This window comes from Aphanomyces astaci (assembly GCF_000520075.1).
Source record: "Aphanomyces astaci strain APO3 unplaced genomic scaffold supercont1.57, whole genome shotgun sequence".
NCBI lineage: Eukaryota > Oomycota > Saprolegniomycetes > Saprolegniales > Verrucalvaceae > Aphanomyces > Aphanomyces astaci.
The window spans coordinates 3493-23984 of NW_009798320.1; the positions used below are offsets into that span (position 1 = coordinate 3493).

A 20492-nucleotide genomic window follows, 5' to 3' on the forward strand; every position below is an offset into this window, starting at 1 on the left:
TGGGTAAAAAAGAAAGACAATTAATTGTCGATTTGATACAAATTTGGGGAGGGGGTGCAATCGAATCTCGCCGACCAAACCGATCCAGAATCGATCTGATTGGTTGAATTTCATTGAGAAGGTTTTGATTGGCTAATAATTTTGAGCTCATCTGAGGTAGCCAATCAAATCGATTTAAATTTCAACGAGAAACCACACCACAAACAACACGAAATTTCACTCGAAAGCACAATACCTCGAGGCAGTTTGATGCGTTTCTTCAGGTCGTTGTCGCGCAATGTAATGTCGGGGTAGTGCTCCCCAACAGTCGAGTGACACGGAATGTCGTGGTCATTCACGCCAAATGTAAACTGTTTGTTGCAGTTGGCACAGCGCACAAGGTCGCGAATGACACAGACAGGGGCGTTGCGGTCGACCCATGACCCCTTGATGTCATACCGGCGGTGGATGGCTTCCGTGGTGGCAAAGATATTCGCCATCACGACGACGTAAAACATCTTGCCGTACAGCTTCATGGCGTGGACGCCGTAGAACCGCGGAAGAAGCGTCGACGGATTCCACTTGAGGTACTGGACATACGCTGGCATGATGGAGATGAGAAACGTTTTCTCAGCTTTGGTCATGCTCTTGGCCAAGTACCGCCGGTTGCTGGTTGAAAACACGAACGCACCACTGCGACCTTCACTCAGTCGTTCGTTCGCGGTCGCGCGGAAGCTGCGCAGGTACTCGTGGTCGTCGATGTCGCTCAGCGCCCGGACGGTCGCAAAGATACGCGGCTGGAAGTCCTCAAAGTGCATCTCGTCCATCCGTTGCCGCCGTCGCAGGCCAAAGTCTACGCCGGACACGGACGTCGACCGCTGCTTGGGGTCCCAGTCCAATGCAAACGATTGGTTGGTCCGGATCGATTGGTGCAGAAGCAGGTAGTGCTCGACAGCATCGACGATACCTTTCGTGGCCATTTGGATGAGTTGCCGACGCAGGGCCAGGTTGAGTTGCGGTTTCAGCAGCTCGTCGGGGTTGTCTAACTCGTCTGAGATGTGTGGCGTGAAGCAGAGGACAGCAGAGAGGTCTCGGCCGTTGGTGAGCCCCCATACGAAGAGGTTCACGAGCCCCCTGGCGGCATGCATAAAGGCGTGAAGATGTACGATGGACTCATGGAAGGAGGGGGAAGGACTGCCGATGGATCTAGACGAAGCAAGGATGAGCGCCATGTCGGCATCAAGGACGAGCGTACGGAACGAGGACGGCGGCGGCAACGACGGCCAACACGACGACCGACCACGAGATGTACGTGACACTGGCGAGTAGACCGTGGACCAAGACCTGTTTTCGCGTGTCGAATGTTTCTTCGAGCCCTGTCGCGAGGCGTCTAGCGAGAAGATGGAGGCAGGCCGTGTGAGATTCACATGCTCTCTGTGAACATATCGAGTACCGTTGGACGTAAAGGAAGCAGCCTATGGACACCAACATGGAGCACGCGACGGAGCTGTAGTAGATCATCCATGGCAGTTGCATCTGGTGATGGACCACCGGCAAGGACGCGAGAAGGGCGGTGGATGACGTGGACAGCGTGAGGCTGCCGACAACGCCGAAGAGGACCGAGCAGACGCGGTACAGATGCAAGTTGTACGAGAATGACGAGAACGGGTTCGTGATGGATTGGATCAAGTCGATGGACATGGCGCAGAACCAAAACTCTCCCGCGAAGAGAAGCCCTATGACGGATGAACGTGTTTATGAATCAAGACACTGGCGTTGTGGAGACCTAGGGCGAAGGACGTGGTTTGGGAAGGCACGATGGGAGATGATGCGCATGCGAACTGCAGCATGTTGACCACGGACAGTACGAGATCGATGGCACTAGTCAAGATGAGTGAGGAAGGGAGGCGGCACGAAGGATGACGTGGGAACCTCTTGTGGACGATGAGCTGGTTCGGGTACTTGCGAAGTCGCGCGCATTCCATGTAGCTGACGAGGATGGCGAAGGAGAAGAGGCAGGACACGGCGGCGCCGGCGGCCATGAACTGGTCGGTCGCGGTGCACAGGGCCCACGCCGTCACCAAGACTCCGACCCCCAACACGACAAGGAACACCGAGAACAGAAGCGCGTTCCGAGCTTTCTCCAGCAGCCTCTGCCTGCTGACATCTTCATCATGGCCACCCGGTGATTCGATGCTGCTTTCGCTGCCCTCGGAGCTACGGCGCAGGTGGTCGCGGAGGCTTCTCGAACTCGACGTGCGACCCGTGCAGCCCAAGCTACGTGATCACCGTCATCTAGTATCATCCACGTTGATACGCACCTCTTGGACTTGTGGAGAAGAGGTCGCATCTCAATACCATCTCCTTCCCATGGAGACCGCGGGTCCTTGGTCGCCTCCGCCGTCATGAATGGCGTCGCCACCCCGAAAAGGTGCGTGTTATTACTGTACTTCTGTGTCAATAATCGGTGGGTAGGTGCATTGTTTTAAAATAGTTTCCTTTATCTCGCCTTTTGTAACATTCCTTTAAATTCGAAAATAATAATTCACCTACACCGCCAATTTCATTAAAATTTTGGCTCATGCCAGACGACAATACTGAAATCACAGCATGCCGGTCCATCGGGTACTGGAGGTCTGAATCAACTGATGCGGCGCGAGCTGCCGAGTGGACGCTGCCTGTGACACCGTCCGAGGAAGCGAGGACAGTGTCGCTTCCTGCACCATGGACTCCTTCTCTGTCCCCCCGAGACTCGGCGGTGGGACGACTTCACTCAAGGATGCGACGGACGACGCCACCGACCCCTTCCTTCCCTGCCCTGTAAGACTACCCGGTATCGTCTCTGTCGTCGTGGTAGTGCCGCGGTAGACTTTGGCTTCGACGTCGTCCTGGAGATGCCACGCGCGCTCGAGATCCACAACATGCGCTTCCGTCACTCGTTCGAACCCGTCGTTCTTGGCTTTGAGCGCGAGCAAGACGCACACGATGGCGGCGTACTTGTGCCATGCTTCCAAGCAGCTCTCCACACCCACGACACTTCCCATGAGCACCCCCTCGAGTTCCCCACGCAGGACGAGAAGGTACGCGGCGAGGTTTCTCTGCGTCCCGGTTCGATGGAACATGGCGTCCACCGTCGCATCCACCACGTCTTTCTTCATGTGCCAGTGCCGCGCGATCGTATGCAGCAGCTTCCGACTCTCTGCAACCTGTCGGCGCAGCGCCGGATGCCGCCCAACGTCGTCCGGACTCGCTTGGAGCTGCTTATTCCGCAGGAGCCGCAGCATCGTCTCCTCGAACGTCCCAAAGGTCATGCGTGTCAACTTTTCCGTCGTGGAGGTGGCGTGCTGGAAGAGCTGCTTGAGTTCCCGCGACGTCGGCGCATGGGGCAGCGGCGCCAGGTGCCGCACGAACTCGTCCAACGAGATGGCGCCGTCGCCATCTCGATCCATCTCTTGAAACCGATCCATCACCCACAGGTGCCGCAAGCAGGTCAGCCTTGCGTCGGCATGATGCACACACAGCAGGTCAAAAAAGTCGGTGAACAGCACGAGCGTCGGCACAGTCGGCGGCGGCGGCGGCACCGTGGGGACGATCGTTGGACCAGACTTTGTTGGAGTTAATGCAGTCGACGACGTAGGAACGTTGTGTCGACGAGCAAACGACGGTGGCCGTAAGACACGAAGCTGGAGCTGCAATGCAAAGGACGCGTAGGCGGCGGCGGCATGGGCGGACTCGTCGACGCGGAAGAGAGTGTGGGCGACCTTGAGGGCATGGGGAAGGTCCAGGACATGGCGATGGAAGCGAGAAGAGTCGATGGAAGGAGGACACATGGTGCGGAGATGGCAGAAGAAGCGGAGGTCCTGCTTGGGTCGGGCACCGTTGAGGAAGCACTGGAACAGAAGCACATCGTCGTCGGTGGATGCATGGGACTGCACGGACGTGGCGAGGTCGCTGATAGCTTGGTCCACGAGCGAAGGCAGGCCAAACTGGCACTGGAAGTGCTGGTACACGGTGTCACACACGTTGGCAGTAGGACAACTCACTGTGTCGCGGACGTGAAGGAACTCGGCGGGCGTGAGCCATGTGCAGTAGTGGAGGAACGTTGGTTGCACCTCGTCCTCCGTGGACCCGAGGGTGTCGTAGATGTCTCCCATGAGCTGTTTGAGCCACAGAAGAGGCCGAGGGATTCGCGGCTGGACGGCGACGTCAACTCGAATGCGACTCAACAGGGCGGCCGTGGCATGGGTGTTGGAGTCCGCTGTTGACGGGGGCAAAGAAAGCACCGTGGACGGTGATCTCGTGGAGGGCATAGTGCCTGAACCCGCCCCATGAAGGATCTCTGCCTCGTAGATTGATGCAGAGGTCACGTCGCCTCCCCGGCGGTGGCGCGTCGCACGAATGGATTTGATGGAATCGATCAAATCGCGGGCCGTCCGGATAGTCCCTTGGTCGTTATCCGGTTGATTTGAATCGACATCTCCGGGCAGATGCCAATCGTCGGCATCGTCGTCATCGTCCGAAGGCTGCTTGGCGGCTTGCGCAGCCTGCTGCGCCTCCAAGTCCTCCATTTGCCGCCTTGCTTCTTCAAGCTCTTCTTGGAGCTTCGCTTCCCTCGCTCGAAGGTTCGCCGTTCGCTCGTGGATCAACCGTAGCCCCATGCTCACACTGGCACACAAACTCTCCAAGTGCATGTGCTTCGTCGCGCCATTGTCTTCTGCCGCCGCTGCTGATGTATTATTCGTGTCCTTCGCTCCATCCTTTCCCTCGCCATCTGTGTCGTTGCTCGCCGCTTGTTTTCCCTCCATCTCGTCGGCATGCAGCAAGTATTCGATCCCGCGCACTTGCCTGTGGTACGTCTGGACATTCGCCATCAGTCGCGCGACTTCGGCCGTTTTCTCCTGCACCCTCTCCGCGACTTCCGAGTCCACAAGCTTGAACTGACCGACGACATCCGCTAGCTTGGTTTCTCGGAACGTCTGATTTCGCTTGAGGAACCGCCGGGCACTTCGCTGCAAGTTGGTGATCGCTGACAGTTGATGCGCCCGCTTCTTCCACACCGCCAGCACCCGTCGCCGATTGGACGCTTTCTTGCAGTCCATGTACCCTCGAAACATGCGCTGGATGCGCGTGGCGGCGGTGTTCCGCTGCAGGATCCTCGTCGCGTGCATCTGCTGCTTCCGACACCGGTGTCCTCGATATATCGCCTGAATCTTGGCCACCGCCTTGAGTTTCTTCGCATCGCTGCCGATGTCCACACTCAGCCGCTTGAGATGCATGTTGCCTAAGAACGTGCTCCGCCGCGTCGTCTCTTTCTTCGGGTCGCGACACATTTCGTAGCAAAACGAGCAAATGAACTCTTCCGTGTCGGACTCGTCGTCATCCCTGCATCCACAATATGTCAGCGATAATATGCAATACTATTTCAGCCAATTAAAACCAGTCTAAAGGGGGTTAGCCAATCATAACTTTAAAATACTGAATATCCATGTGAAATTTACCCAATCATATATCTCAAAATGTACAGCCAACATTCGTGAGCGCCTTACAGGTCGATGGCGGCGTTGTCTTCGGCCGGCAAGAGGTTGGCGGTGGGGTTGGATTTGACTGCCACGGACTCACGATGCTGTTGCGGTTGGGTCGACGACGAGGACGCCGCCGCCGCCGAGTGACGTTCTTGGATGGTCACTTCCATGGCACGCATGGATGCCAGCACTCGTTGAAACACATCATGGAGTCGCCCTTGGATCGTGCGGAGTAACGTGCTTTGGTCGCGACAGACAAACGTCAGTTGACGGATCAGCTCGGAGAAGCATAGCGAGTAGATCTCCCATTCCATGGAGCAGTACGCGGCAGAGTACGTTACACTTGGATCAGTTAGCTCTTCATCATCGTCGTCGCTGTGGGAAGAAGCACGCTGCTTGAGGCTGGCTTCCATTTTTGCCAGCGCGTCCTTCAAGTGCAGCACTTCTGCGCGCGTGTGGGGTTCCAAGGACGGAAATACTACCGTCTCCCACATGTTGCCGTTGAAGGTCGAGGCATATTGGTTCGACGGGCCTTTCGGAAGGATGCTCCGCTCCACCACGTAAAACTCGCGTGGAATCAAACTGTGGTGATGCGTGCTGTCGTCTTCAGGGTTCGGGATGCCCTCGCTAGCGAGAAGCCCCGCCTGCTCCATGCGGTAGTCCAGCCGCGTCGTGCGATGGCGGCGATGACGGTCCTTGCCAAATCCTCCTCCCTTAGCCCTTGCCGGCGACGGCATCTCGAGTCGCGGCAGCATTGATTCTTAGCTTTGGCAATGACATGTTCTAATTTTAGAATACCCTTCGATAAAGTATCAAACGTGCGTTCCGTTTCTGTCGGAAAGTGCACATACGAATTGTGTTCAATTAAGTACTCTTGGAATTCCGAATTGTGCTGATATTGTGACACACTTGAACTCTCGTCATGCGATGGAAGTGCGCTTCCTGGATGAGTCTGCTCGCCATCATGGCCGTGGACGTCGTCGCCACCACGATCGGGATCATCGTCCCGTCTGGCAGCTCGTACGGGGCGATGAACGACCGCATCCACGGTAGCATCACGTCGAACGCAACGGTCCCGACCGACGTGCTGATCGGGTTGCGGTTCGTGGGCGACAAGACGGTACCCGAAGTGTCTCCCAACCCCGTGGTTCTCCAAGCAGGCACATCGATGGCGAACTTCTCCATCGTCGGTCGGTCGCCTGGTCGGTTCCACGTCGACTGGGAGCTGCTGTCAATGGGTTCCCCGTCTCCTTTCAACGAGTCGTCACCCATGTACGCGTTGAGCTCGTCGTCCGGGGCGTTTGTCGTTTTCATCCTCAACAACCAGTGGCCGTCCGTGTTCTACCAAGTAGGTCTCAACGTATTCGTGCTCGTGCTCGGCCTCGGGTACTTTGCCTGGCGCCGCACGTCCCACGTCTCGATCCCGTTTTGGGGCGCGCATGTTGAAGGTCTGTTCCGTCCGGTTCCATTCCGCACAGACGAAGACACCGCCGCCTCCTCTTCCATCTCCGAAGAAGACCCTCAGGATCCCCTTGATGCTGCTTCCCTTCGCGACCGCTTTCTCCGCTTCTGGCGCTTGCCAATCGACGACAAACTCGTGGTCGACCGATGCGGCATGGAGACGGCGCTGTGTCTGCACTTTCTCAGGGATGCCGGCCACGTTTTTGTCGGTCTCTCGGTCCTCAGCACCGTCATCCTCGTGCCCATTGTACGATGTACGACCTGCTCTGACGTTGTTCTAAATGGCCACGAATGTAGAACTACGTGTCGGGCGGTGCCGTGACCCAGTCGTACCAAGAAGCCACGATCAGCAACGTGCCCATGGGCAGCCATTGGTTCTGGGGCCACGTCGGCATGTGCTACCTCTCGTCGGCCGCCGTCTTCTGGTTTGTCTACCGGTACGAGCCTCCATCGTCATATTTTCCTTTTACTCAATATTTGGCTGACTTTTGTGCTGATTCTTTGCCAAATATATCGATCGAATGTAAAGTTCTATTGGTCGAAGAGTTGATTTGATTGGCCACTTGATTCGTGTTGTGGTTTTTGATTGGTCGATATATCGATTGCTTTCGACTTGACAATATTGTGAGTGACATTTCGAGTTGTGGTTTCTCGTTGGAATTTCAATCGATTTCATTGGCTACTTGAGATGAGCTCAACATTATTAGCCAATCAAAACCTTCTAAATGAAATTCAACCAATCAGATTGCTTGTGGATCGGTTTGGTCGGCGCGATTCGATTGAGCACCACTCCACTTTCGAACAGACTTGGCAATATTTGGATCCTCCTTCTTTCATCGTCATCATAATGCTGCATTAGCCAACACGAGCGCTTGTCCAAACTGCATCGGGACGATCCGACCCTCGTTGGCCCGCGCAGTGTGTTCATTCAAGCGGGGTTGCCGCCTTATATCTCCAGCCGCACCCTTTTCCAGCACCTCTCGCAACTGTACCCGTCCTCCTCCCACGTAAGTACCATTTTAGAGTACTTAGTCGAGTATTGCGTGTGTGTGGTGTTGAGCGCTTACTATTTCTCCTCCCCGGCATAACAATCGCCCAACACCTTTGTTGCCGGACCTGTGAAATGTATTATATTTATATATGAATAGTATAATATATCCTTGTGACTATGCATTCGTTTTAGCCAATCATATCGCAACGTTGGTTGTTTTGATCCAATCATATGGCGTTGCTCGAGCGCTCGGTGATTGAATTAAAAAATATTTATAAAAAAATAGATCTCCACAATTCCCCCAATTCATTGCCGAATATGGGCAAACCGTATCTCAGACCATACATAGGACGTGGAATCCGTGCGAGTGGTGGACGACCTCAGTCATGTGTATCAAATCCTGGGCCAGCGCATGGCGCTGCGCAACGAAGCGCGGCGTCTCATGTCCATCTACGGATCGGCTTCGATCCCGATGTTTGTGCGATGGTGTCCTGGAACCAGCTGCATGCCGTCCCCCACAGATCTGTGCTACGACTACGCCGCCGGCCTGCCGTGCCGCCGCCGCCGCCGTCCTCCTAAAGATGACGACGAGGGGGAGGTGCCGTTGGGAGATGCCGAGCACGGTAGTAGTACTAGTAGTAATCCTGGGGACTTTGTCTCGATCCAAGACGACAACGACGTCCTGCCGCCACGCATTCAACGGCGGCTCCAGTTCATTTACCATGAATTGGAGCGGTATCCCCATGTAAATATGTGTTTATATGTATTGTGCAAATTTCGAGTGACATTTCGAGTTGTGGTTTCTCGTTGGAATTTAAATCGATTTGATTGGCTACTTGAGATGAGCTCAACATTATTAGCCAATCAAAACCCATTTCTCAATGAAATTCAACCAATCCGATCGATTGTGGATCGGTTTGGTCGATTCGATTGAGCACCCCCTCCTCCCCAAATTGTATATCAAATCGACAATATATGCATATTGTGTAGCTTTTATTGATAATGAATAGTATGAATAATGTCGTGGTAGGAACTATTGACCAAATTCAAGGCGCGAAAAGGCACGGGCGCGGCGTTTGTCGTGTTTCGATCGGTAAATTATCGCATGAGCTTATTAAAAACGAGCAAATTAGCGTTAATTCCACCTTTATGCAGACGGCTGCCAAGAAGGCGTTTCTCGAGCATGCCGTCGCCACCCAATCCCCCGCAACCAAACTCAGAGCGCACGTCGCTGCATCCCTCTTCCGCGTGCAACAGCATCTGCGTCGTCACCCCCTTCGTCACCGCTTTCGTCATCCGTCGTCACCGTCGCTGGTCGAGTCTTTGCATTCTTCTCGTACGTGAATCTCGTTTTCAATGCTAGTGGCATTGAACCCTTATTATAGCGTTGTCCATGTATTTGCCCCAGCTGATCCTGCAACCCGCGCCTGAACCCAACGACATTCGCTGGCCCAATCTTGTACTACTAACTAGTAGTACTAGTACTAGTTCTTATATCGAGGTAGTAGATTTCTCGACCGCGGTCGTTGAAGCGGACGCTGGTGCTGGTGTTTTACCAAGGCCTGACCATGACCATCTTGCTGCTGTTTTCGACGCCGGCGTCGGTCCTCCTGTACGTGAATCTGGACCCGTCGAGTCCGTTGTACACCAAGTTGCTTGAAGACACTTCGATCGTGACGGGGTTTCTCCGGTCGTATCTGCCCACGTTGCTCTTGGTAAAATATTTTTTTAATATATTTGTCTAACGAGCAAGAAATAGGTGACCGTGAATGCACTGCTGCTGGTGGTGCTGTTTTACTTGTCGATTTTCGAGCCATGGATCACTGAAACCAAACGCATGCGCAGTCTCTTGATCAAAGCATACATCTACCTTGTACTGGTACGATGGATTTGAGATAATTAATTTCTTGAAATTGCTACGGAATACATATATATTTAGTTAGTATTTTTGATATGTGGGCTCGTTATGAACGTGACTAGAAAATTAAATGATTTGAATGGCTACATGTACTACAGTACGTAGGATATATATATATATATTTGATATTTGGGATAGTAGTTATGAAGAATTATCTGGTAAGTTGAATATGCAAACCCATGTCATTCTTTGAATCGTACGTACCGAATGCATATCCAACGAATATATATTTTCTTAATCCATTTGGGCGACTCATCATGAGGCAATCAACTGCGATTAAAAAGTCGGCTGATTTGAATTAATATTTATCTTTGATATTTGGGATAGTAATAATAATAAATAGAGCTCGATTTTGTTTCCGTCGATTGGAGTCACGGCCGTGTATGCCACGAGTCGGCAGTCGAAAGTGAACCCGCTGGACTTTCAGCAGTCGACGCAGGCGTCGTACGTCAACAGCTTCCTCTTCAACGTGTGCAGCAACTTTTTCATCTTGTACCTGTCCCAGTTGTACGTTCCCTACTACTAGTACTACTACTAGGGAGACTACTAACGCGTCGTTAGAATCTGCGTTGGCACGGTGGTGCAAATCTTACGCACGGCAGAACGTGTGATCTACCAGCCATGGTAATGTTGATATATATATAATATATATTTCAATTGATATATTAGGCTGCGCGCACGAGCGGTCACATCGTCCGAGATCGTCGAGGCGTGTCGCCCGGCTCCGTTTTACTTTGGCGTGGAGTACGCACTCTACTTGAGGTACGTGAAATAGTACTACTACTAGTAGTTTGTGAAAGTATAATACTAGTTCAAATGGTGTGATGTACTAGTTAGTAGTAGATGTAGAAACAGTACTAGTTGCGTTGTAGTTGGTGTGATATAAAGTAGTAATAGTTCGTGCTGTGGTAGTATTAATAACTACAGATGGGCTAGTTTGTCCTGTTCTAGTGTAATAGTACTAGTAATACTAGTGTGTGATAGTAGTTGGTGTGAATTGACTAGTGACATCTAGTGCATTTTTGGTCACGCTGCTCGGGACGACGCTGTCGCCGGCGCTGGTCCCGTGCGGCGCCACGTACTTTTACACGCGGCTGCTCTCGACCAAGTACAATGTGCTGTTCGTCCACCCCAAAGCCCCAGGACGCGGCCACGTCACGCGCTCGGTGCTGTCGCTTGTCTTGGCCTCGGTCTTGCTCTTTCAGGTATTTTTGAATTATTAGTTTTGACAATGCACATAAAAATTCGATTTGGCAGGTTGATTCATTAGATTATATTTAGTATGTTTGATGTCTTTATAAGGAATCATTGCTGGAAATAATAATAGTATTAACAGTAGACTATTTTTGGGTACAAATAGGATGCTTTTTTGTCTGTTTTGTGTGAAAGGCAATAGTTTTTCCATGATCATATATTGTTCATTCGTTACTATTTGTATGGGATATATACTATACGTCGTAACAAGTATTTTTAACTATTTTAAACTATATATTTTGTTTCTGACTCGTGGTGCTGGGATGTTTTGTGATATACCCTATTATATAGTATTTGACAGGATATTGATCGTTTCGTCTAGATTGCCATGGCGCTCATCTTGTCCCAGCTTGGACGACGGGAACATTGGATCGCTGTCTCAGTGCTGGCTTGTGCGACACTGGGGGTGATTGTGTGGTGGTAATAATAAACAGTCGAAGGAGCCCATTTCCCCATCTAATTTTTCACAAATGCTTAGGCACGCGACTGTCCACGCCGCCCTCGAAGACGAAGATCGGCAAGCTGGAGATGATGAAGAAGAAGGAAGAGGCGGCGAACGCATGCGACGGATGTCGTCGTCGCTGTGTTTGAGTATGTTGCTGGATGCGGCAAGCCACGATGCGTTTCTGCGGGGGGTGCCGCCGCCGCCCGCGTACCAAAACCCGTACGACACCGGCCTGAAGTTGTTTGCGGCGCTCCATCGCATCTTCCAAGTGCCGACATCGTCGCATGAGTTGGTGGCGTCAGCGTGGAATCGGTGGAAACAAACAGCGCTTCATGTCTCGACAATCAAGGATGGCAAGACATGTTGACGGATGCTGGGATGTATATAATATATATAATTACTACACGACGAAGAAGCAAGGTGGGGGACGTGTTAAAATAGAATACCAAGCACAATGGCCAGCATCACAATGGGTAGCACCATGCACGCGTACATGAGCATCTAAGATATCCGTCAAAAATTATGAAGTGGACGAGATATGTAGTAGGGGTGCGTGCATATGTACTTACTTGGAAAGGCGACGACGCAGACGGAAAGTTGAGGTGCGTTCTGTTGTGCAGCGAAAACAGGGATGGGAGGACGTCTTGTAGGAGTGGCGATGGGAGTTTGTACGACCCACCTACCAAAGTTGTACGATCCATTTGGTTTCGGGGCAATGGCCATTTGGAAATACATACCTAAGGAAAGCGCGTCTTGCTTGCAAAGAGGACATTGACTCGACTGCTTCTCCAGCCACGGATCGATGCACGGGTGGTGGAATTCGTGACGACAGGGCAGCATCTACACCGCCAAACACCGTCATGCCACATGCTAGTGGTTACTACTAGTAATACTATCAACAACCAACCACCAGTAATAACACAACGCCACGAGCATATCCTAGTAGGTAGGATTAGTACCTTGACTAGGACGTGACGTTCGAACGGTTCCAGGCAAATCGCACACATGCTGTCGTCATCGTCGCCCTTCATCTAGTATATATATCCACAAGATCACTCCAAATGGACGCAATAAGAAAGAGGGCGTGCTGATGCAGATAGGTACGTACTTCATAGGCCACCACAGGCAGTCGCTTGGCAGCTCGCGTGCGCTCTGACGGCAATCACAGTAATGTTAGTTAAAGTAGTACATATGAATGGATATCTATGTATGTGTGGCCTGAATAGGTAGGTGCAAATAGATACAGTATGAGTGGGTACGTAGGTACCTGTGCGTTGGTACCAAGAGGCGGCGTTGGAGAACGCAAGACATGCGCCACTACACACACGGATCAGGCAAGTGGATGATGCCATTGCTTTGGGTTGAACATGTGAGCACATGATGGTGCGAACCTCAGGACAAGAAACATCACAGACGTCGACAGCACATACAGCACGACGCCTTCGAGCACCGTGTGATGCCGTCGCTGCAACGACGTGCCTAATACCAAGACCTTTGTCGGATTCATGAGCAATGGACGACGACGTACGATGGCCGGTCGCGTTGAGGGTCACAAGGACCGATTGGTTTTGTTCGAGGCCTTGGAGGATCGTATTCCCCGACTCATGCGAGACATATACGGATGGGATGTGGATGTCGGATGCGTTGCCGTCACCGACCATCTGCACTTCCCATAGTCTACGTATGAACAACTGCATGAGGCCATGCTACGAAGGAGAGAGAGTAGGACATGGCGTACTCGTGGGGAGATCGCGGTTGTAAGTCCATCACCACGACGGCAACGGCATGGGCCCTTTGGGCTTGCAGCACCTTCCACGCAAAGTTGCAGTCGCCGCGGACGATGAGTGCCATTTTCCCACGAAGGTCGTTCTGGATGTCCCCCACGCACGCGTCAAATGGTTCCACTGGTCATGGAGCATGTCAGTATCCATGGACAGATAGATCGGACAAGGAAATATGCGAGGAAGATGCATGTGTACCCTTGACGATTTCCCGACCAACAAAGTCCTCGGATGTCACATTCGCTCCAAACAGTGCCGGACTACCGCACAACGAGCATGAGATGCCGTCATTATGATGGACGATGCATCCACGTACATGTGATCCATCACGCTGCAACATGGCCTACGTGAAGAGAAAGAGATGAGTGTTGCCGTCCTTTCTTGTTCCGTCCTGTCGCTTTGTCAAGTCTCTTGCTCTCTCGCCATCGTACCTTTCGACCACCAACGCACATGCAGCAGGAAGCATCATCATCCCCAGCACTGCTACTACTACCCACCAGCAGCAGCGCACTCCTTGACCCGCGCGGTTCCGTCGCATCGCTCCACTCGATCGTTCGTCCAAGATGGAGATCCCGCCCGACGAGTTCCTTTTTGTCACCCAGCGACGTTTTGAACTGTTTTTGCGCCCCGGGGCGCCACGTATCCAAAGTTAGAACATTTCGCAAGTTCGTTCAGCGAAAAGCTGAGGCGGAACCAGCATGGCCATGGCGGCGGAAGGGGTGTCCTGGGTCGAGGAACGCGCCAAGGGAGTTGTCCTTGGATGCTCCCTGCTAGTAACACCACTTGTGTGTAGGGACACTAGGATTAGTAGTACAACCGGTAGACAAACGACACAGCATGGCGCCTTGCTAGAAAGCCTTCGTGTGTTTGTCATTGTAGGATGGGAACTGGAAGCGCTGCTCGAACGATCGAGCCGTGCGTTGGGATGTTCGAGGTGTACTCATCCATTGACAATGACCAAGACTGCTTGCAATAATACTCTACGCCATGACATTCTCATGACATGCGTCGTCCGGGACTTCTCGACGCCGCTCACCGTCCCCATCGCCGCAGATATGATTCACCTTATCTGGAGAAACCCTTCGCACTTGACAACCTCCGCCTCTACTTTCCAGCTACTGGTATGAATCTGAGCTCCCCCAACAAGCTTTACATGAAGTCCACGTCGGGGGCCATGAAGGTGCTTCACGACAAGGACAGAACTACCAAGCCCGCCGTATCATGTCCATCTTCCATAGACGTCGTCGACAAGGCAGTGTACCATGTTGTATCTAAGTTGAACATAATGTTATGAGAACGCGAGTCGTTTGCACAGGGGACACGCGTTGCTTCCTTTCTCAAACCATCGGTCGATGCAGTGCTGGTGGTACACATGGGGACACGGCAGCACCTACATCCCACACAATCAATCCAATACGCCTAGCATCAACCATACTGTATCTATGGACGTACTTTGACCACATGACCGAGGACGAAATCATCCAGGCAGATGGAGCATGTTGTATCGGCTCCATGATGCAATGGGCCTCGGTATGGCACCACGGAAAGGCGAGTCCAAATGCTTCGCCGAGCTACCAACGTCATGCGTATCATCAGACACCCAAACGGCAACCCCAACACGAACAGATACATGCATACAAAGCCCACCATATTGCTTGATGTACCAAGCCGATGTCTCCACCGCCCGGGCGTAGAACGTGCTGCGGTAGTTTGCCGTGAAAGGTATGACAAGCAGAAGACCACGAGTACCTCAAGAGAATAAAGCAAAACGAAGACGCGTAGGCGTACCCCATGTACGGCAACATGGCGCAGACGAGGTCTGAAAGCGACGACAGCACGGGAAGATGGCCCACATCCAACCAGTCCACGCCTTGGTCGATGTGTTGCGACCCTGGAATCAAGTCGTCACGACGTACATCACTCGATGGACTGTGCTCGTACCCTCCGCCGTCGCGTTCAGTGCCACGAGCACCTCATGATGGTTGTCGTTGTCGTGGGAGGTGAGTAGTGGACGGAGGGGGGTAGAAAGGACGGATTTGGAACTGGTGAAGCGATCAAGATGACGCTGGAGGCGTCGGCCGGACGTGTGCGAGATAAACACAGACGGCAGCAGATGCATGTCGTGATGGTGCTTGACATGCTCTTGGTTGACGTTGTCTTCGCTGGACATGCGAACTTCCCACCTCCCGTCGTCGAATGGGTTGTCGCCTCGATGGATGTCGTCCATGACGATCATCCCGCTCGCGTTCGCCTGATGCACCACACGCGCTTTGGTCACAAAGCGACAGTGGCCTCGCAGCACCAGCACCACTTTGTGCGCCACATCGTTGACAATTGGGCTGCATCCGTCGGCAGGGATCGCTAATCATATCATCAATCCTGTGGAACACACCACAATGAATATATATATACCCATCACAAGGGGTATCTCGGGGAGGTCTGTTCGTGCACTGAAATCTGCAGCGCTACATCCACACATGAGTCATCGTCCAACGCATGTTATTGCCATGGAAGGGTCCAACTGCTCATACATGTGAGGGATATCGTAGGTGACAGGTCTACGAAGGGGTTGGCCTCAGACACATGCATGGGATTACGTGTATATGAGGAAGAACATTGTGGAATGCATGAGCATACCGAGTGACGACCAGGGCCGTGGTTGGCGTCGTCAGCACGAGCAGAAGTGCCGTCGTCGTCGCCATGGCGCGCATTTTCAAACGTGATGCAAATGGGCAGTTACTTTTTGGCCTTTCTAATATTATGATCACAAATGGCGACCACGTGTTTTCGTTAGTTTGTCTATTTATAATCTTCTATTCACAAGTAACGACCACCTTCTTTTGTTATGACTCGTCGTTATCCGGATACCTGTCGTCGTCCGGAAACAAACTTTTGGTGATCAAGTCCGCCTTCCGTCGCATGCGCTGGTCATGGGTGAGGTCGCCTCCGTAGTACGAGTCCGCGATCTCGCTCAGCTGCAGGGCCGTGGGGCTGAGCGGTGTCTTCTTCCTCCCGCTGTCGCTGATGATACTGATGTCGCTTGGCTTGGATGGAGACCGCGAGCGCCACTTGACTCCAAGCGCTTGCAGACTCGCGCGAGCCCGTGCCGTGTGTCGGGACACCAACGCGGATGCAGTCTTGCTTCTGGACAGCAAAGGTTGCGATTGCTGTGGGGACACAAACAACGCCGCTTTCAACAGGTCCACGCGCGTTTGGGCATGCGCGGGGGTATGCCTCGCGGCCGACCATGTGTGGATGATCCGTTCCTTGATGTGCGCGCATTCCACAGCATCGATCGCGTCATCTTCCAAGAGGTTATTCGTGTGCTGCAGTTGATTTTGCAACAAGTCCCATTCCCTGTCAGCATCCTCGTCTTCGTATACTTCGTCCCCCCAGCGACTTTTTTCTCCTTCGTCCTGTCGCCTCATGCTGAACAGCGACGGCAGTGGCGGCGCCTTTTTCAATGCATGTCCGCCGAGAAAGCGCTTGAAGCGCGAAGACGAGGAGGATGATATTGGCGGTGGCGGCGGAGATGACAGCCGCGTCCCAGCGGTGGACATGGCTTTGATGGCAGCTTTCTTGGCTTCAAACGCCGCCTGCTTGTCATGGACGGCGGCGCCGTGCACTTCCCGCATCATGCGCAGTTCATGCAAGGGCAGTTGCCGCAGGAGCGTTCGAACCACCGATAGAAATTCAGGTGGAGACGATGATTGCGAGGCCAGGAAGCGCTTGATAACATGGAGGACGCCACCCGTGTCATGTTGATGGATGAGGGAGGAGGAGAGATGGAGGAAGATGGCGACGGACGTCATGACCACGACGGCCGAGGCGGCGTCGGCGGACTCGGCGGCGAACAGCATGTCGAGCAGACTCATATGGAACGAATGTGGCGCCGTGGTGATAAAGCACGCCATAAGCCACTACACGTGAAACCATCCAAGCGATCAACATTCTGATCCTGGAATGTATGTATAATAAAGGACGTACATTCGTGCACAGAATTTCCATGTTGAGCCCAAGCGACTGCATGTGATGGACGAGATGCGGGTCGTTCTGATGGACCAGCGTCTCGATGACAGCGCAATCGACATGCAGCCCCAGGAGAGACGGACTGTGATAGTGCGGAAACACTTCATCCACCAAGTACGCCAGCGCTTCCAACGCTACCGCCACGTCGTCACCAACTTCCCGCAACAGCACCGCCGCCAACTCATTCATGCCCTACACATATACAAACACCCGCCACGAAGTGAATCACTCCGGCCAAGCTGCAGCAGGTGCTTGAAAGACATGCCAGTACGACTTACTTGGCAGTAGCCAATGTGGGGATGTCGACATGCAAATGCAACGAGAACATGGCGCAAGGCTGGCCATTGCGCGGCATGTGGCGCTTGCGACGTTCGTGGGATGTCGGCATCGACAGCAGCCTCCACCTCGGTCCCCACGACCGTAGTACCACTAGTAGTACTAGCAGTCCTAGTAGTACCTACTACCGCCCCGCGTTCAAGCAGAACGCGCTGCCATTGTTCTTGCCGTGCGTGTTCAGGTGGCACGGACGAAGGGGTCGAAGGAGACGTCGGAGGGTGTCGCCATCCGACAAAGATGCGTCTGGGCAGGGCCTCTTCCTCCAGCGAGATGTCCACTCGACATGCATGCAATGCATCGTGAAAATGGAGGTGGAACGCATGTATCCACGACTGAAAGATGCGCCGGATGTCTTCGTCTGTCGCGAGCACGACATGACTGAAGTGATGCAGCAGCGTCATCACGGTTGTGGCGTCGGCAGCTCCATGCAGCACGTCGCCGACAAAGAGGAGAAGGGCGAGGGCGGTGGCCACGAGCCAGTTGGATGGCGCCGACGGCGGCACTTTGGAGGACGTCGCGAGGACCCACGTGTAAAGTTGGGTTGTCACGACTGACGGAAAGGCATCGGCAAACATGGAAAAGAACCACTGCATCATGCATGTTGTTGAGATGTGGGACATGATGGATATAGCAAGAAATCGAATGACTAGGTTGTACCTGCGAACAAAGCACTTCAATGGACACGTTGTGTTCTACCCATTGATGAAATGTGATGAAACATGAGTACTTTGGTAGGTGAGTAGTAAGTACTAGGTACTACGACCAACCTGCAAGGTGCCGACTGAGGGCCGGGTCGAGCCGAGCAAGGGTGAGGTCGACGATCTTCCAGTCGACGCGGAACCCACTCATGGACGCGACGTGGTAATCTGGCAGAAGGGTCTCAAGTAGGACACTTAGAACTTTGTGAGCGGTGTGGGCCGAGAAGCACACGCTGAGAAGGACGTTGCAGACGGACGGCAGGCCCTAGGAAGGTAATGAATGTGGTTGGCACTGCCATAGGATAGACTATGTGTACGTGAAAGTGCTGCATGTTCGCGTGGACGGATGACAATGGAAGCGGTTGCAGCATCGCGCGCACGGCAGAGCTCAGTCGGCGAACAGGTGTGTCCATGAGCAATGGGTCAGATGTGTCGCTGGCAGTAGTCTCCGACGACGACGACGACTGCCTCGACGCTACGAGCAGCTCCCATACCCACGTGAGGTCTTCTGCCGGTACGACTAATGCGGAGCTCTGCAGATACATCGCCACATGCTCCCCCAATGACTCCTCGTCCTCCACTCCTGCATCGTACGCGGCCTGGAACTGCCGCAGCATTTTTGACGAGTTCAAGATGCATCCGGATAAGTGGACACATGCACAGGTTAACCGGATGCCTCCAATAAATGGAATTGACAAATCACCATGCCGACGCCGTTCGAAGCGAAGATGGCGCGGATGCTGCTGGCGCTGGATGCAGTAGACATCTCCAAGGGAGAGCATGACCATGACATGGGAGGAGCGACGTTTATGGGAGGCCACCGGTACTTTCTCCAGTCCCAGTCTCCAGAGGACGTGACCGACGAGGACATTCAAGATGACGAACACCTGGACGATGGCCTTTGTCCTGCAGGAACACCGACTGTCAACGCTAATTCAGTGCCTGAAGAAGAAGGAGAAGAAGGAGAGGTCGAGTTGTATGGAGACTCCATGGACGATGACGATGATGCATATGTGAGCAAGAACCTTCGTACGTATCCTATTCACTCCGATGCATTGTTCATTGACGACGGACGATACATGCACATTCTAGGCGGCGACATCGACCCGGATGCCAACGCGGCGCTCGCATGTCCATGCTGTTTCATGACCGTGTCTTACGCAAGCCAACGGCATGAAAAGTACGACACCCAGTACCGCGCATCCAAGGCCGTCAACTGCCGCATCAACGCGGACCGCACGTTCGTGTACGACAGCCACAAGAAACTATCGGATGCTCCGTCGTCGTCACATGGAGGCGAAGTGTATGTGGCTGTCGAGTGCTCCGACTGCAGCACCGTCGTGGGGGTGAAGCTCCAAGCGTCGCCGTCCAGCCAACTGTCCACCATCCACTTTTTCCATGTCATCCCCAGCCATATTTAACGCCCCAAATCAAACCAAACCTAACGACACTGTCGAGCATCCACGTTATATATACAAGTACAGTACTACTACGTAGTAACCAGTGTTCGCTCCTACTACTAGTAATCGTCAGACTACTACGAGCCCCAACTTTCACGACTCACTCCAATCGTTGGTCACGTTGGATGGATATATAGAGGGGCCATCTACAGACAGCCTCGTAGCTTTGCGCTCGACCCATCGAAAGCAACGTCCTGTTACAGCCCAATACTATGAGTACATATATACCCACCGTCGCAGCCTCCGCCAACGAGCAGCTACCTACCAGAGTATACTGGCCATACATACCGATCAATGTATGCTTCAAGTGGGTCCTCGCGCAATGTTATGGAGGGGGCATGATGACGCTGCTGCAAGATATTTCCGTGGGGCTAGAGGAGTACGGCTTTCCAACACACGCCAAGTCCGATACCAAGGTATGAAAAAGGGCCGATATGGGGCCAAATGCATCAAATAGTTGTCTGATAATAAATATTTTAGAAGATTCTAAAATATTGTTATTATTAATTTTAATTAAAAGATCAAAATTTAAATTATTTATATATGTGGTATGTTTTTAGCATTGCATTATACCCCTAGTAGCAAAGAACTTTCCAACACACGCCAAGTCCGATACTG

The 20492-nt window shown here is 52.9% G+C and overlaps 7 protein-coding genes across 11 annotated transcripts in view; 2 read left to right on the forward strand and 5 right to left on the reverse strand.

Moving 5' to 3' along the window:
- The window catches only part of H257_14336 (hypothetical protein), a 4116-nt gene extending 1692 nt beyond the window's left edge, over positions 1 to 2424 (reverse strand). For 2 of the 4 annotated variants that reach the window (XM_009842103.1, XM_009842102.1), the window contains exons 1-5: positions 2301 to 2421; positions 1912 to 2256; positions 1433 to 1860; positions 1235 to 1369; positions 236 to 1185 (exon numbers count right to left, since the gene is read on the reverse strand). In XM_009842103.1, coding sequence (XP_009840405.1) covers positions 236 to 1185; positions 1235 to 1369; positions 1433 to 1680 — 1333 coding nt within the window. In that variant the 5' untranslated portion in view covers positions 1681 to 1860; positions 1912 to 2256; positions 2301 to 2421. Of the gene's footprint in view, positions 1 to 235; positions 1186 to 1234; positions 1370 to 1432; positions 1861 to 1911; positions 2257 to 2300 lie in introns of all 4 variants that reach the window. The other 2 variants (XM_009842100.1, XM_009842101.1) reach the window with 2 other exon arrangements.
- A 53-nt stretch (positions 2425 to 2477) lies between these two features.
- Positions 2478 to 6273, reverse strand: H257_14337 (hypothetical protein). The gene is made up of 2 exons (XM_009842104.1): positions 5526 to 6273; positions 2478 to 5361 (listed from the first exon to the last, which is right to left on the reverse strand). Exons 1-2 carry the CDS (start codon positions 6254 to 6256, stop codon positions 2583 to 2585), a joined length of 3510 nt encoding a protein of 1169 aa, XP_009840406.1. The 5' UTR covers positions 6257 to 6273; the 3' UTR covers positions 2478 to 2582.
- Positions 6274 to 6392: 119 nt separating this feature from the next.
- H257_14338 (hypothetical protein) lies at positions 6393 to 11982 on the forward strand. Its single transcript, XM_009842105.1, has 15 exons — positions 6393 to 7209; positions 7260 to 7399; positions 7822 to 7969; positions 8303 to 8698; positions 8984 to 9046; positions 9109 to 9289; positions 9339 to 9412; positions 9462 to 9668; positions 9713 to 9832; positions 10215 to 10378; positions 10433 to 10495; positions 10541 to 10633; positions 10887 to 11076; positions 11448 to 11545; positions 11604 to 11982. Exons 1-15 carry the CDS (start codon positions 6424 to 6426, stop codon positions 11935 to 11937), a joined length of 3057 nt encoding a protein of 1018 aa, XP_009840407.1. The 5' UTR covers positions 6393 to 6423; the 3' UTR covers positions 11938 to 11982.
- H257_14339 lies at positions 11535 to 13951 on the reverse strand. 2 transcript variants are annotated; one of them, XM_009842107.1, is made up of 12 exons: positions 13783 to 13951; positions 13668 to 13694; positions 13550 to 13611; positions 13309 to 13474; positions 13099 to 13247; positions 12962 to 13049; positions 12838 to 12887; positions 12679 to 12722; positions 12530 to 12601; positions 12308 to 12410; positions 12140 to 12179; positions 11535 to 12071 (listed from the first exon to the last, which is right to left on the reverse strand). In XM_009842107.1, the coding sequence occupies exons 1-12, from the start codon at positions 13887 to 13889 to the stop codon at positions 12035 to 12037; spliced, it is 945 nt and encodes a 314-aa protein (XP_009840409.1). In that variant the 5' UTR covers positions 13890 to 13951; the 3' UTR covers positions 11535 to 12034. The 2 variants fall into 2 exon arrangements, with proteins under 2 accessions (XP_009840409.1, XP_009840408.1); XM_009842106.1 differs by having other exon boundaries at positions 12140 to 12249.
- A 610-nt stretch (positions 13952 to 14561) lies between these two features.
- H257_14340 (hypothetical protein) lies at positions 14562 to 16084 on the reverse strand. The gene is made up of 8 exons (XM_009842108.1): positions 15989 to 16084; positions 15883 to 15909; positions 15764 to 15816; positions 15293 to 15712; positions 15101 to 15242; positions 14999 to 15051; positions 14804 to 14922; positions 14562 to 14741 (listed from the first exon to the last, which is right to left on the reverse strand). The coding sequence occupies exons 1-8, from the start codon at positions 16060 to 16062 to the stop codon at positions 14640 to 14642; spliced, it is 990 nt and encodes a 329-aa protein (XP_009840410.1). The 5' UTR covers positions 16063 to 16084; the 3' UTR covers positions 14562 to 14639.
- Positions 16085 to 16194: 110 nt separating this feature from the next.
- On the reverse strand, positions 16195 to 19031 carry H257_14341 (hypothetical protein; the record flags this gene model as incomplete). The annotated part of the gene is made up of 6 exons (XM_009842109.1): positions 16195 to 17271; positions 17339 to 17572; positions 17659 to 18303; positions 18374 to 18408; positions 18484 to 18679; positions 18732 to 19031. 6 exons carry the CDS (start codon positions 19029 to 19031, stop codon positions 16195 to 16197), a joined length of 2487 nt encoding a protein of 828 aa, XP_009840411.1.
- A 78-nt stretch (positions 19032 to 19109) lies between these two features.
- H257_14342 (hypothetical protein) lies at positions 19110 to 19925 on the forward strand. The gene is made up of 2 exons (XM_009842110.1): positions 19110 to 19443; positions 19507 to 19925. Exons 1-2 carry the CDS (start codon positions 19119 to 19121, stop codon positions 19833 to 19835), a joined length of 654 nt encoding a protein of 217 aa, XP_009840412.1. The 5' UTR covers positions 19110 to 19118; the 3' UTR covers positions 19836 to 19925.
- Positions 19926 to 20492: the final 567 nt, after the last annotated feature.